Below are 16,325 nucleotides of genomic sequence, written 5' to 3' on the forward strand. Positions count from 1 at the left end.
GGTATTTACTTTATATGCATGTGTTTGTGTTAAGTAATGTAAATGGTGGAAGAGGGTGTGGGATAGCTATAAGACCTCTTTATCAGCAACCTTAAAAAGGCGGTGTTTGCACGATCTTGACGCCAGCATAATCTGAGAGGTAGAGGTTGTATATTTGAAGCAGAGCAGAAGGTGCGTTGTTGTGCTGGCATCATATTCCAGACAGCATGCCGTGTTCCTTCCTGATCTGAGCCCTCCGGGACGAGGAGAGGTCCGTGATGTTACCCATGTTGGCTTTGTATTCTCCCCAGCTGTGAACCTGTCTGAAATAAGGATTTGTCTATATGCAAATATGTACTGGCTTAGTGCACATCTTCCCTTTATGCTAAGTATGTGCATCTTTTTTTTTTGAGTCAATGATGTTGTGTTGGTTTAAGGGTGACTTATATTGCTGGAAGTCAGGGGTTTATTCTGTGTACTTTGAATTTATTTTTTTTAATCAGTTGCCCTTAACCACATTTTCTTAGTTCCTGGAGCATAGGGCTTAGAAGTTCTTTACTATTTTCGTAACTTTATGCTATTTCCCTTTTGCTGTTCTCCCCGCAGTGCCTCTTTAATTGACTAATACTGGCATAATTTAAACTGAAGCCTAGTCTGGTTTGGCCGAATTGGTTTAAAATAGTACCTCATGCTAAACCAGAGCAAGTACACAGATACACAAGCCCTCTGTGTTCTATTCCATGCATATTACCTGCTCTTTTAACTTGCTTTTTGCTAGGATTTTGCAAATTTCGTCCTCTAACATGGTTTTACTTCTCCCCTTCAAAATACAGTTAAAGCAGTTTTGCTAGCAAGTGGCAGCTTCTGTGTACACGACTGCTCTGTACAATGCTGGAAGAATCTCTCCTGATAGTGATCTAACTTACTGTCAGAGCCAGATACGCCACAAAGCAGAAAGTGGTATTTGCTTAAAAGCAACATATTCATAAACTAGGCTTTGTAGCAGTTTTCTGTTGTTTTTCTACTCTGTGCATCTAAGGAAGTGGGCTTGTATTGCTTTGATAACATTCAGCGATAGCTCTGCAAACCAAAAGTCACAAGACCAAATCTGTGGCAGATAGAAAGAAGCATCATGTCTGTTAGAAGCTTTAATTGCGGCAGCTAAGCATCTAACCCAAATCTATTGCTGTGTACAATATTTTTGAAAATGTTGTAAATCTAATCTTTGTGCTGCAGATGTACAAATGTATTCTTTATTTTCCACATAAAACATAATGGAACCTGATGCTAAATAAGTCAGGCTGATATTAAAGACCTTGTTTACGCTGTGTTTCTGTCAGGATAAGTATTCAGTGTATCACAGTTTAAAAAATATTTTTCAAGTCTTGTAGGAACATTAACTTCCAAAACGCTTTGTGAAATGAATGATTATGGAATTTGAGTGTTGTTGAAGTAACCAAAATTTAAAAATGAAGGTAATTTTAGGTTAAATCTGCAGTAAGTAATAAGCTAGCTTGGATAATTAATTTGGATTTAGAGTTGCTTAATTTCTCTTGGCACTTGCAAATCCCAAACTGACTTGTGGAATGTTCTTTATTGAAAAAGATTTTATTGAAAACATGTGTGACTGTTTTTGAGGGCAACAATATTTGAAGAACAAAGTAGCATCTGTATATAAATGGAGGTAGACAAGAAAACTTACTGTAAACATAGCTGATGTCAATTTTTGTGGCATCATTTGTTAGCATGTCTTCTGTTTTAGAGCAAAACAGGCTACGGGGGAAGTAAATTCTGTAAAAAGATTGCTAGCTGTTCTAAATGATACCTTAAATTCATAACACTGACAAAGCTTGAGTTTTTTCAGACTAAAATCAGAAATAGTAATTAGGAGTAGACCTCAAATTCATGGAATTTCTATTAACTGTTCAGAGTAAAATAAATCACTGGCAAGAGTATCCATTTCTTATCCTTTGTCTAAGTATGCCTTTATATTAGAAAATAGTATTTGGTAGAATTGCCAGGACTGATTCAGGAATGAGGAATGAAGAATGGTACTGAATCTGTCTCATGTTAAAAGAGATTTCTGTCGATGTAAAAACCTGTGTTGCTACAAAAATGTCTAACTGTGGTAATGGAAAATATTCATAACACTTTCTTCATGGTGGTATGCACTTCGGAAATTATTTTTAGTTATCTCTCTGTTCAATGAGGTGAAACTTTTTTTTATTATTATTCATTGCAGGACCAGTTTGACAACTTAGAAAAACACACGCAATGGGGTATTGATGTTCTGGAAAAATACATCAAGTTTGTAAAAGAAAGAACAGAAATTGAACTCAGCTATGCAAAGCAGCTTAGGTAAGTTGATATGTAATGTTCTGGACTTGAGTTGCATTTGCTCAGAGCCTGTAATCATCTGTAAGTTTACTGTTTCAGTGGTGGAAATTTGTTTGGTTTATAATAATGGCTTTTAGAGAATAGCTTTAATGTAGAGAATAGTAAGCTAAAGTTAATTTGAGATACTGTTTTATTATCTCTGCTAAAAATCATATGCTTTTCAAAAAGAAAGTTTATTTAGGTGACTGAGTAGCATACTAGGGCTTACTCATGATTTATGCGTGATTAATGGCTCAGGCTTTGAGGATAGCATTGTAATGTTTTCCATGAAATTAGAACTGCTGTGCCTAAGTACTGAAGGGTTTAAGAATTCAGCACAATAATGATCATTTGTTGTAAGGCAAAGTTTAGGGCTTCTTTTCATACGACAGACTCTTTGTGAACGCGTGTTGGAGAAACTGCAGGCCAGAATGTCAGTCTTGGCCCTTGGAAACTTTGTCTATGTAATTAGCCACTGTTCTTATGGTGTGTCTCCTGAGCAAAGCAAAGATTCTGTGAATTTATCTCAAGTAGCTAAATTACCAGAAATTCCTGCTACGTACGTTCTACACATCTGGTTCAACCATTGGGTTGTAGGTGGAGATGAAAGAGCGTATGTGAACCAGAAAACATATTCCTTGAGGTCAGATCCAGTGTAAATGGGAAGAGGGGGAAGAAGGAGAGGAAGGGGTGCTAAGAACCTTCCCCCATTGAGTAGCTCTTACCCTGCTTTTCCCAGTAGGGTAGAAAAACTGAGAAGTGGAGTTAGAAAGGAGTACAACACACAAACAGTCCTGCTGCTGCGAAGAGAGGCTGTGGTGCAGTGTTGGCAGCCGCTAGTGTACTGGGTGATGAACTGGAGGTGGTGGAGCTAACTGGGAAGAGGAGTGCAGAACTAATCAATCCTTCCTTAACACCTCCAGCAAATCCATACTTTTTTTTTTTTTGCATGATATAATACATATTAGAACTCCTTCCATCTTCTCAGTGTTTACAGAGATGGAGGTCTGAGGTTCTAGTTGAGCTGTTTGTGTCTAAAGCACACTGTCTATTTAAAAAAAAAAAAATCACCCAGAATTTTTGATGCTGTGTTAGAATGTATTTCAGATGCACAGTGGCCTCTTATTTTCAAGGAGCTGGTGGTTGATAAAACCCTGCCTTTATGGTTATGTGCCTTCTCAGGGGAATGCCACAAGGATTCCCCAGGGTTTCTGCTATAGACAAGCAGGAAATAGAAAATTACTTGTGCAGGAGCAAATTGCTCGCATCCTATGGAGATGAGAAGAGATTGAATTACAGAGGCAAAATGAGCTGGAAGGAGAGTATGACTGGACTGGGAAAACCCAGCAGAGTATCTCTGTGAGCAGGCCTGTCTTATGAAGAATCACACACTAGACTCTGTGAATTTCTTAGGATGACAAATCTCAGGTGTAAGGAGCGTGATTATGAAAATAAACATAGAAAAATATGTTTAAGGAAAGTAGGAGATAGTTTCTGGATAGTCACAAGTAAAACTCTGAACTCATGAGTTTGGTTTCTTATTCTGACCAAGGCTTCCAAAACAAACTCGGTCAATTTGTTTCTTCTGTCTGTACTTTATTCCCCATGCATAGCTGTGTTTGTCTCCCCCACCCACGGGTATGATTTGAGGACAAATACATTCATCCCCAAGGAGCTCTTAGACACAGTGCTGTTTGGAGTCATCTGAGAAGTTAGAGGTATAAAAGAAACAAAAATGTAGACTTGTCCAATGTTGAGATAAAACAGTGCTTGACATTTTTTTTTAAAAATCATCTGCTTTTAATAAGTCTCCTCAAGCCTGGTGCAAACTGTTCTTGCATCACATTCATTTGGTGTAAAAGGGCTGCAGCATATCACTGCATGTCAAAACATGCAGACGTACTATTAAAAAGGGACAAGTTAACACAAATACTCCTGTGGATTTAACTCAAAGTTTTATTTATAGCATAAGTAAAGCTCCTGAACTTTATTTTCTTTTGTGAAACTTACGTTTTCTGCTTGGTCTCTGGGTTCCTCAGCTAGCTGTTCTTCCTGTCTGACTATCTACATCTCAGCCTGGTCATCTGTTGAAGTCTAATTGTCTTGTATTTAAAAATGTTTGTTTCCTTCCTCTTCATAATTCTGCAGATAAACATATAGAGAGATATGTGTGTGTGTACATGTATATATCTATATATGTATGTAATGTTTTGTTTTAGAAGTGTTAAGTTGGATCTACATACTTGCAGGATGCATCAAATTTATCTGGGTACACCAGTGGAAGAAACCCCCCCCGTGTCACATACCCTGCATTGTGCCTGCACTATTCAAGGCCTGCCTGTACCGTTTACAGTCAGTCCTGGTTTCAGAGTCCAGTTCGGATTTAATACGATTGTTTCCTTTATAATTCTTGAGTCATTAAACCAGGCTGGGAAGGAAGGGATGCAGAAACTATGGTAGAGCATTCACATACTCCTACCTTTTGTTTTGAACTTCTGTTGGATGTGACATGCTGGACGCTATGCTCTGGGTGCTGAAGTGGCGCTTCGTTGTCCTCCTCCCCTAGTCACCACTTACCTTACAGCACACATGCTTTGAGGGTCAAAAAGCGTGTCAGAAGCCTGCCTAATGAGACGATGGATAGGTAGCCTTGAAGAAGACGTATTGGAAAATAAAATGCTTAAGATAGTAGGATAACCTGAGAATCAGAAACCTCTGATGGATGATAAATATGAGTGAAAAAGCAAGATGTCGAAGTGGAAGTAAGGTTGCAGAGAAACAAGCTGGAAAGGCAGAAAAAAATGATGCAATGTGAAAGGCAAATAGAGACATGAGTTGGAGACAGGTGCACAGGCTGGCACGGAATCTTTCCAGAATTGCTATTTTACTGCTGACATTTGTTCTTACTTGTTAGTTCCCTCTTTAATCACTGTTAGCTCTGAAGGTGTCATTGCTTCATGAGCTTGAACCTGGAAGCACCGGTGCTCTGGTTGTGACGCTGCATGCTGAACTTCAGCATGAGAGTCACATTGAGTTACTGGATTCAGTATCGCTTCTGGATTCAGTATTGCTTCTGCTTTTTTTTTTTGGTGTGTATTCTGGTTTTAAACCCTATGTACATTTTTGATTGGAAAAAAAATGGGGGGTGTGGTGTAAAAAAACCCTCAAATATATCGAGTCTATATTTTATGTATTTTATAAAATACATATAAAATAATATTTAACATAGATGCTAATCCTTGTTATATGCTTTTGAATCTTTTTTTCTGCGAAAGCATACTGTCTGAATTTTTTCCCCCTAGCTCTGTAGCATTTCTACACCTTTAAAGGTTCACAAGATGACAGTCACTGTATGTCAGAATTAACTGGGCAGCATGACAGTGCAGGGACATGCGTGTTTTGAGTGTGTGTGAAAATGCCTTATTAGTGTAGTGTTCTGTGCATGTTTTCTTGTGATTTTTCCTTTCCTCTTTAAGCAGGTGTGTGGAGAGAGGCATTCCCATGGTGTATTAAGAGTGCTATAAGACTTGTTGTAATCCTGCAGAACAGTTGGCAGAATTCTTGCCACGCTGATATTTGTTGGTTGAAGCTGCTGAACGCAGAACTAGAGAGAAGTTAATTGTTTCAGAGCATCCTCTTTTCAGAGAAGGCAGAGATGGGAAGGGAGATGCTCATTTGGATCCCTTCCAGTAGGGATACTTACATTTTGAGAAACACACATTTGTCTGCAAATCTGCCAGGGTTCTGGCTACTACTCTGTTTGGGCAGATGCCTCTTAATTCCTTGAGGAGAACAAAAAGAATAAGAAATGTGAGATGAGGCCCTGCTGCCTCCCAGTTAGCAGTAAAAGCAGCATGCAAGAGAGGAAGGATTACACCCCTGAAGAAGCAGTTTCTTTTCAACTGGATGTGTTCTGGTAGCTCTCCAAAGAGTTTGGCACAGATAGGTCAATGAAATTTGGTAGTCCTTTGGACAATGATTCAATCAATACCACTTGTATGTTAATCTTAATTGCTGAAACAACCTTGTAAAGCTAAACCAAATGGCTTCCATCTCACAGTAGTAACACAGGCCGCAGGAAGGCATGTAGTAATAGGGCTGAGTTTAGAACAGAGGAGATCCCAGTACTGCAACATTGAAAAGGTCTTAAAAGTGCTAAGTAAGATTTGTCAGCTCTCTGGTTTGCATCGTTTAAAAGATGCATGGTGGTGTTTTGTGCAACAGTGCAATATGCATCGTAAGGCATTGCTTTAAGGATCAGCAAGGTGTGTTCAGTGTCAGGTGGACAGCATGTGTTCATTAAACCCTTAATGAACTTGGCTGGGGACTTGCAGCCAGCACTTTCAGGACAATGAAAGCTACAGACTAACTGTTAAATTCGCTAACAGTTATGTTCAAATTTCTTATTCAAGATAATGGTCACTTGAAGAGCATCATCTGTGCTAATTGGAACGATCAAATTTCACATTTCTCCCAGCATCAGTTGATAATCATAAAATGATCCCTCTTCTGTCATCTCAGCACAGCTTCCCACAGCTTTATGAAGGTTTTTCTCTTCCTTGGAAGCAGGAGCTGAAGGCAGGTGAATTTGCCTGTCCGTGAGCATCGTCTTCTGCAGCAAATCACACTTCAATGAGCTGGCTGACCTTTGGATATGGAGTAGCACCTATGGAGTTTGTAAAGCATGTCTGTGTGTCTAAGGACCAGTATTTTTACTGTAAAAGGGTGTCTCCTTTAGATCAGGTGAAGGAGACTTGTGCATCAGCAGAACCAGGTGTATTGACTTCATGGCCTTAATTTATGAACTTATTGGGTTCAGGCTCTGCTACTTTATTGCAGTTACAGAGACAGAGGCACTGTACAGGCTGTTCTTTGAGTGCTACTACAATGCAATCAAAGCCTAACTGCAATCGTACTTCTGCAAAGGTGTCTAGTCACTGCAAATAAAAACGGAAGCCCCACAGAATGTGTGCACATGCAAAGATTATCCAGTTAATTTAAAGGAGATTTAAAAATTAATTTTATATGTATGTATTTTTAATTTTAGGAATCTTTCAAAGAAATACCAACCCAAAAAGAACTCCAAAGAAGAGGAAGAATACAGGTATGTTCATGATCCACTGAGTGAGCATGTTTTGGTGGAGGAAGGGGAAACGTTTGGGTTACCAGCTAGGATTTGGCTTGTAAACCAAAGACTTTGAAGTCAAGTGTAAGAGTATAGAAATCACGGATGTGAAAACAAGCTTATATTGTAGATACTAAGGAGTGGATTTTCTAAGTTTGGATTTGGTTTGTAACTACTCAATTCCCTTTATATGTTATGGCTTCTGGATGCCTGGTTTGGGGTTGGTTTTCTTCTTTTTTTTTTTTATGTACCTTCAAGACGTTAAGCCAGACTGTAGGATCCTGGGTCTTTGAAGCGAATGACCAAACCCGTAACTACTTACAGAAGGAACAGAAACAGCTGTTAATTTTAGCATGAAACGTAAGCAGTCTGCATCAGTATTAAATTACTCCAATGGTCTGACAAGACAAAATAGTAACTTACTAAATGGATAAAGTTATAACACCACAGAGGAACCAGTGATTCTTGAAGATTAAGGTGAAGGATGTAGTTTGTACTCTGCTATCCTTGGGTGGATTGACGTGTGACTTGCTGCTGTTGAAGGGTGTTGCGTGGCCTCAGCTGTCTGCTGTTGATTCACCTATTCAGACTGTATCTCCCTGGTGGCAGGGGACTAACGTAGTGCTCGCAGATAGCGACTGCAGCGTCACAGCACAGCTCCTTCGCTGAGTGACACTGTGGACATGGGTACAGGTGATGATAGACCACATGTTGTTAAGAACATTCCTGCTCTTGATGAGGTTACAGATATTCTTAGAGAACCTTCTAGAGGAGAAGCTTTCTGACACACAGGCTATAAGCCAGAGCGAGACCTTTTCCTTAGAGCACTCTTGACTCTGAAGTTTCTCAACGCCAGCGTTTTGTAATGCATCAGTTTTGAACAAAAGCATGGCAGGGTCTGACCCTGCAGCCTTGTATTGCAGGAGGCTGCTCTGCCTCTGGAGAGCCCAGCAGCAGACTCAAACCCTTGACCTTGAAATTTGAAACACTTCAAATGAGCTTGGGTATGGGTCCAACTGTATGATTATATTGATTTAGATTTTTGAGTCAGACCTCCAGGCTGCTGTATACAGCTACTCTAGTGGCTCGTATTAACAAAGATAACAGCCTTTTCATTTTCTTCTTAATTTATTTTATTAACGTTGTTTGGGACTCAGTTATTTATGCTATTGTTTCCTGAGATATTGATATTTACACAAGGGAGCTTAAGTTACCAGTACATCAGCTGTTTTGGTCTGTACCCAGGATTAGGAAGAAATCTGCCTTTGGGTAGCTATACCATAAATGGGTATTTTGAGTTTACTGCAACCTTTTTTTGACACATCTTTCATTGCTGGAAAAGGATATTGGAGTTAAATGATTCATGTGATGTGGCACAGAAAATCCTGTGTATCCTTTGCCCTTTTAAATACAGTGTTCACCTCAGACTACTTTCCTCAAATCTCTAAACGATGTCTGGGGATTTGTCATGCGACCTTTGGGTGCCTTGGACACTGCTTTGGAAAGCCTGTCTAAAAATTATCTGTTTTCAAACTTACTGTTGGTCTGTAGTTCTGTGGCTTTTATTCCCTGCCTTCTGCAACTGGGATTTCTCTTGAGGCACCAATTCTTGACTGTCAGTGTGGCTGCTTGTACCGGACTATATTTTTAGTCTTTTTTTTTTTTTTTTTTAGTTTCTTTTTATGATGTATTCTCTGATGCCTTTTTTCATTCCTACTTGTACCACTCCCCTCTGTTTCCTCTAAATCTCCCCGTTTGCTTTGCTTTTTCACGTTTTAGGTGATGTTACCAGTGCAGACTGCTACCATTTAATATTAATAGTTTTCCTAGTATGTACAAGTGTAGTGCTTCAAAGCTGCTGTTTTCCAGATGACCAGCACAGCCAGCTGGGGTATTTAAATGCAGCTCTGTTGGCTCTGTGCTGAATATGCTAGTGACATAATCTGCTGTTTTGAAATTGTGTGCACAGATGTTTGTTTCTTCCTTTTAATAATACATGGAATGTTGTATAGCAGGTTATTTACAAAAAAAATAAACCTTGTGTTGGAAGGTACTAAAAACTATGGTTGATAATGAACAGCTGGTTAATAAACTCACTACCTTTTTGAAAATTTTATAGCTGATTTAAATTCAGTTAACACTAAGAAAATTTTTCTTTTCTGCACTATGCTAGCCAAAAAGTTGGTTGCTTAGGCAGGATTTTGCCAGGTAGAGTACACTGATGACTCTGTCCACTGAATTGCAGGACTTGAAAGAATATAATGAGAAATGTTTGAATAGAGATTAGAATAGTGATGTCTCAGAGCTGTGCTGATGAAAAACCTGGCACTTTAAAACTGTAATATTTTAAGAGCCAGTGTCAAACTGTCTAAATTGAGATTAATTTATCAGACAACTGTCAGTGTGTGGGATAGGTTTTCTTTTGAGAAACTCCTTTGAGTGAATCTGTGCTAATCCATATTCAGTCTCATGTAGCAATACTAAATGCTTGTGAAGGATACAACCTCCCTTTGCAGTGCGTCTTTCTGAAAAGAAAGGGACTAAAAGCAGAATGCCTTTTTGTCCTTGCAGGTACACATCAACTAGAGCCTTCCTAGCCACTTTAAATGAAATGAACGACTATGCCGGACAGCATGAGGTCATTTCAGAGAACATGACCTCTCTTATCACTGGAGAGTTAACACGCTATGTGCAGGAGCTGAAACAAGAGAGGAAATCGGTAATTGATAATTTTTTATTATTCACAATTAATTGCTATTTAAGACAGATAATTAGTGTTAGGGCAGTTCAATGTAAAATTTATTTGTAGTTAATAAATAAATATGAACTTTGCTAACAAACCAAGCATTAAAAAAGTGGGTTACATGCCCTGGCCAAGTCACTGAACCATTTGAATAAAATGTTACAAAATCAGACAGCAGTGCCTTCAGGAGAATCCCTGCTAAATAAGGTCAGAGACCCATCTGTGCTTAAGGCTCTGTTAGCCAAAAGCTTTAGGGAAGAGTCCAGCAGCACTGTAAAGCCTGAAATAAACAGAGAAACTATTACTGAGGCTGACTGAAAGAATTATTAGGATCTTGGTTCACATTTTCCCGCTCTTCAGCCAGAACTTGTCAACAGAACTTTCTAAAAAATAATTCTAATGAGAAATATGGGGTCTGTCTTGTTTTATGATGGTGGAAATCTGTTTTTGAACCTGTTATCCATCAAAACTGGTAGAATTAGGAGCTTTATGTTAGTACTCTATTTTAGCTAGTAATTTAGGGACCTATGTGCCTGCTACAGTATGTTCAAAGCTGATTAATTTGCGTGTCACCAGCTCTGAAAGGCATACATTTGGGATGAGATTTTTCTTCCTTGCCTTGAACCCTTTTACCCCTGGGATGAACAGGCATAAAGTAGTGATTCTAAGCATTATTGTTACAAATACTCATAACAGGTATAAAATGACAAAGCAAAGTGCAGCAAGGCAGGGGAGCATCAGGGTACTATATTTCATTTCCGAACTGTTGGTCCAATATGGGAAGTGCAAAAGTACTCTTGCTTAGTCCAGCAAAACTTACACATTTATAAATAGTCTCACTGAGAGTTAAGTATGTATTGAAGTGCTGTGCAGGATCAGAGTCCTGGAAATTACCATCTTTTCCCAAGTATATTATTAGGATGGTAAGTCTATCAACAGGCATACCTTTAATTTGCAGAATGGTGTGTAATCTTTCAGGGACGTAGTATTTTGGCAGCAACATGGAAGGATGTTTTACATATAGCTGTGATGAGAATGTTTTCTCAGCCATTTCTGTGACCTTTTATTCAGCATGGACGTTGTACAATAGCAAAGCAAGAAAAGCTTTCAAGTATGGCGTTTTTCTGTCACTTCTGATGCTTTTAATCTAGTTTTTCAACTATATGGGCATGTAAATTGATTGGAATATCTATCAGACATTTTAAGTCCAATGAAAGAGGACTTGCTACCTTTCTTGTAAAGAATGTGAGTTGTAATTGTATTGCTTTTTTAGTTTGTTTGTAGGGTTTAGTAAGTATGGCTCATGTAAGTAAGGGATGAATGACAGGAAAATTATTTTTAAATTATTTTAATGTTGGTTGAGTGATAACAGCATGGGAACAGCTGAGAACTCTTAAGCCTTTAACAGAAAACAGTTGTCAGTCATGGTTGGTTGTTTTGTTCTTGTACCATGAATATAAACTGTATGAATTATGAATCCTTGTCTGAGTCCTGTAGATTTTTCATAAATGAGCAAATGGTGTTGAAAAGGAAACTGCTTCCGCCTTCAGGCATTTTTTCATACAGAGTTTCTCTCACTTCATACCGTAAAACACAAATGCATCAATCATGCTGGGATCTGCAGGAGGGGAAGATGGCTGTTGTGTAAATATCACAGAGGGCTGATGCTTTGGCAAAACCTCTTATGGTAAGAATTGAAGAATGGCTTGGTATTTTCAGAAATTTTGCTGGCAGAGTTCTCATGCTCACTGCTTGATACATCGTCAGCTGTCATGCTACAAGTTCATAGAATCATTTAGATTCAGAAAGACCCTTAAGATCATTGAGTCCAGCCATTAAACTAACACTGCCAAGTGCACCAAGTTGCTATAAGCTGTAAGAAAAGATGATCGCTTTTGGGGCTAGGGCCACACGTAGGAATTGGGAGACCCACGTTCTTGTCCAGAGTCTTGTATCATTTGGATTAGGTCATTCACTGTTAGTAAAATGGTACAAATTTCCAGTGATGTCAGTATGATTGAGATAGATAAGCACCCTTACTCTTGTTGTAATTTCCCACCTGGAAGATGGAAAGGATACACAGGGGTTAAATGTGTGAAAGATGGACTCAGGTATAGCAGAAAGTGGTCAGGCAAATGTATCAGACAAGAGCTTCTGTTTCCAAAGGAAACCCCTTTGATAAGTAATAGGAATTGTGCATTTAATAGCCATGGGGGATGTGGGTAGTGATCTTTAAACACGTGGGATCTGATGCATGCCTGCATTACCCTGGTTTTATGCTCATTTAGCTCTATTGATTGAAGTGGAATTACACCAGCAGATGATTGGGGTCACACAATAATAAATCACACTTCTTTGTTCTTCCTTGACAAGTACCAGCCCATAGCCTGTAAGCAGCAGAGACCCTGATAGTATATAAAGCCTTATGTTGGTTTTATGCTAGGTAAAATTCATTTGGCGTGCAATTTTAATGTATGTTGTATTTGTTAGGCTACTGTGAAAGGTGTTCTTGATGGCTGCCTGTGTCATGTTTTTCCATGTACGATAGTTGCAAATGGTGAAAATATGGGAAGAAGCAGCTAATCAGAAACAGGCAGGGCAGCCTGGAGGTTGGACAAGCGGGATGATTTGCAAATTCACAGTGGTTTGGCACTGTTTGAAAGACAGATAACCTTCTCTTTCCCGTGGACTGATTTGGAGCTCAGGAGAGTTATGGGTTACCTTTGTTTTTTACAGATCATGTGCTGCTTTGCACGATGGTTTTTGATCATTAGAAAGTGCTAAGAAATATCAGGCAAAGAATATCAGGAGAATATTATTTATATATATTTTATATATATTTATATATCAGAAGGAACCTTTTTGTGAAAGTTGAACATCTTTAGCAATGAAGGTCAATCAGTGCGTTAAACTTTATTATCGTACTACGTATTCCTCTTCCACAGGATAGTCCTCGGTGACGTTGTCACTGTACCAGATGAGTTGTTTTGCCCTCACAGTCACTGAAGTTAGGCTTACGCCCTGCATGCTTTTCACAGACAGTGGTTGTGCATGTGAGAGGTAGAACTCATTGTGCTGTTTCAGTTCTTCCCAGCTGTCTAGTGAAGTGAAACTCTTTATAGTACAGTTCCTTGCGTCAGCTTCTTCTTAGTGTGTCATGCTGTCATGTGAGTAATTGTCTTCACCCAGGATTTTGCTAGCTGCTTCAAAGCTGAAATTACGGTTCTATGCTACATGTGGAGGTCGTGCCTCATCTACCTTCCTTTTGAGGTTACTGTGGCCAGATGCATGCAACTGAATTTCCCATCACTGTATGAAGACCACCACCACCAAGCCACACCAATGAGTTGGGGATTGCCTCTCAGAGTGGTTCAGGGAAAGAACTTGCTTCCACAGTCATTCTTTGTGCCACCTCAGTTTCACCAAAACCTTACTTTGCGTAGCTGTGGAAGGTATCAAGTTGGAGCTGGGGGTCCTGCAGCATTACAAAATTGGGTCTTAATCTTGCTTGTCTGTGACAAAAGAAAAGATGATCCCAGTAATGTCAGAAGGGGTGCTTGGACTTGACTTCACGAGCATTAACAGGTAACGCATTTCCAGGTTGGAGATGTACTCAAGAGTTCTACTCCCACCTATTGTGACTGTTGTTGGCTGTGATAGTAGCTCCTAAGCAGACCAGTTATTTTATGAGAGAAAGATAATCTGCATTTTGATTGCTTGGGTGAGGGGATCTACTTCTCCACATTGCTGTGCCTGTCAAATGCCGAATTACTCAGTGTGCTTTGTCCTTAAAAAACCAACTGAACAAAAAAAAACTTAAAATCTAGACACTGGGCGTTTTTGCTACCATCTTTTTGGGTGACACCGAAGACAACTTCTGAGCAAACATGCAGCCTGTGTGGCCCAAGCATTGAGAATTTCCTTTTTAAAGCTTCACAGGAGATAGCTTGGTTTAGGTGTTCTCTCAACTGTGGCTGAGGAAAATCCTCAATATTGTAGTTTGTCTGGGTAGAACTTCAAGAACTAATTCCTGGGACAATTCTGATTTAGATCTGTGGTCACAAACTAGGCCTGACTCAGTCTCCTCTGGCAGCAGCTCCTCTGTGTAGCCGTTGCTCATGTCAGCTCTGCTAAAAATTAATTTGGGAGTCATGAACTATTCCTCTTATTACTGCTGCTGCTTTCACCTCCACCTCCACCTCCCCTTGGGGCTAGGCTGGCTCCATACAATCAAGCATCAAAGTCAAGTACAAGCCAAGAGCTTTGCTGCAGACTGAACTGGTGCAGCACTGGGATTCTGTGGTTGGGAGAGAATTTACCTGATGTCAATACGTTCCATTTTGTGTTGGGGTAGAAGGGTAGTGGGGAATGAATGCATCCTTATGGGTACTGTGAGGGTAAAAATGGTCTGGTTCTTTACGGTGGAGTGTGTGCGCCCTACCTATGTGTATTCATACAGGGGGTGTACGTGTCAGAGAACTTTCTGTTTCTTGTAGACTCTCAGGTGCTGATGAAAAGTAAATAATTGGAGGAATTCTGCCACGTTCGTTCATTCTGAATAGAGCTCTGTTCTGCAAATAGTCCTGTGGTTTTCAACAGGATTTCTCACGGAGTAATGCACTATGCAAGCGTGAGAGGGGATGGCAGAATACGACAAGTGCACAATGGATTTTTCCGTGTTGCATATTGGATGTGCCTCAGGTCTCCGTGTGTTTGGAGCACAGCTGTGCTTTGTGCTGCAGAGGTACAAAGAGACGCTGCCTTCCAGAAATGACAAACTACTGGCAAAACGGGTAGTGGGAAGAGGAAGAGAGAGGCGGTGAAAGGAAATTATTTATCAAGCTTCAGCTTGACAAGATTCAACTGAGCTTTCCCCACCTCTTGTTCCGTGACTAACCCACTCCCAGCTTAGTGCCCCATGAATGGAGTTGGAAATATTTCATTTTAATCTAAGGGTATAAAAATTAAAAAATAGTTATGTTGCCAGGTGGAAGCTTTGCAGGAGCTATTTATGAACAGAAATAAAACTGGGCATTTATGAGAGATTTTGTTGTGCTCAATAAATACACTGTACAATGATCCAACTCTACATATCCATCTTCTTTCTTACGAGATATTTCAGCTGTATTTCATTAAGTTAAATTTAACACTCCAGTGGTACAGTAGTAGCTATAAGAAATGAAAGAATGAAGAAAATAGTTTAGGAAAGATCATAGTAAATTCTGTATATTCTTATTGAGTGTTTGTTGGTTTTCCCCAAACTATGGCACAAATTTAATGAAACTGTGTTAAATATTTGTATGTATCATCTAATCGTCCTGTGAAGGACTGTTCTGGGATGGAAAAAGCAAGTGCTTATTACAGAAATTTAAAAAATTTTTGTGTGGGGAAACTAATAATAATAACCCGTCCAGCTGAAAGGTGAACTATGGATTTATTTAGCAGGGTTAAAGTTGAGACCACAGGACTTAATATCCTGCTCTTCCCAGTTTTCAATGGGTACATTGAAAATGAAATAATAGTTCAAATAAATAAATTTTCTTCTGCTTAATACCTGAAGGATTCTGATTGGGAGACAAAATATGGTTACAAACAAATGTAGTTACCTTTGCTGTGAGTTAGCCTGAATATTGCACTGCAAAGCAGCAGCCTGTGAAAGGGACAAGATGAGACGTCCTCTATCGAGAGTAACATTTCCTGCTCAGTGCATGACTGAAACATCTGACAGCGAGAGAGGTGGAGCATTGGCCACATATGTATTTTCGCCTTTGCACTCTGTCCAGACAGCGGCAGAGATCAGACAAAAATGAAAGATCAAAATGAGACCATACTAGTAGAGCATAGCTTACCTGTGTGCAAATGCCTGAGGTACATGGTAAACGTGGGCTTGTTTAGTTGGCATTTTAGTTAACACTCAATATTTTATATATCTGATGCAAGTCTTAACACTCGTGTGTGAGTATGCATATACGTGAAGGCTATATGGAAACAGCTAAAAGCTTGCAGTTATTTAAAGAAATGAGAAGAATTTCTTTGCCTGTTGAGGCATCAACCTGTACATCTTCTAGTTGTCTTATTGCTGCAAGAGTTGTACAGCACTGT

General features: G+C 39.4%; 1 protein-coding gene across 13 annotated transcripts in view; it reads left to right on the forward strand.

Annotated features, from left to right (window-relative positions):
- The window catches only part of FNBP1 (formin binding protein 1), a 103,932-nt gene that overhangs the window by 30,221 nt on the left and 57,386 nt on the right, over positions 1–16,325 (forward strand). For all 13 annotated transcript variants that reach the window (XM_064468990.1, XM_064468987.1, XM_064468983.1 and 10 more), the window contains exons 2-4: positions 2,222–2,337; positions 7,403–7,459; positions 10,052–10,199. In XM_064468990.1, coding sequence (XP_064325060.1) covers positions 2,222–2,337; positions 7,403–7,459; positions 10,052–10,199 — 321 coding nt within the window. The remainder of the gene's footprint in view (positions 1–2,221; positions 2,338–7,402; positions 7,460–10,051; positions 10,200–16,325) is intronic.

Source organism: Phalacrocorax carbo, chromosome 18 (genome assembly GCF_963921805.1).
Source record: "Phalacrocorax carbo chromosome 18, bPhaCar2.1, whole genome shotgun sequence".
Lineage (NCBI taxonomy): Eukaryota > Metazoa > Chordata > Aves > Suliformes > Phalacrocoracidae > Phalacrocorax > Phalacrocorax carbo.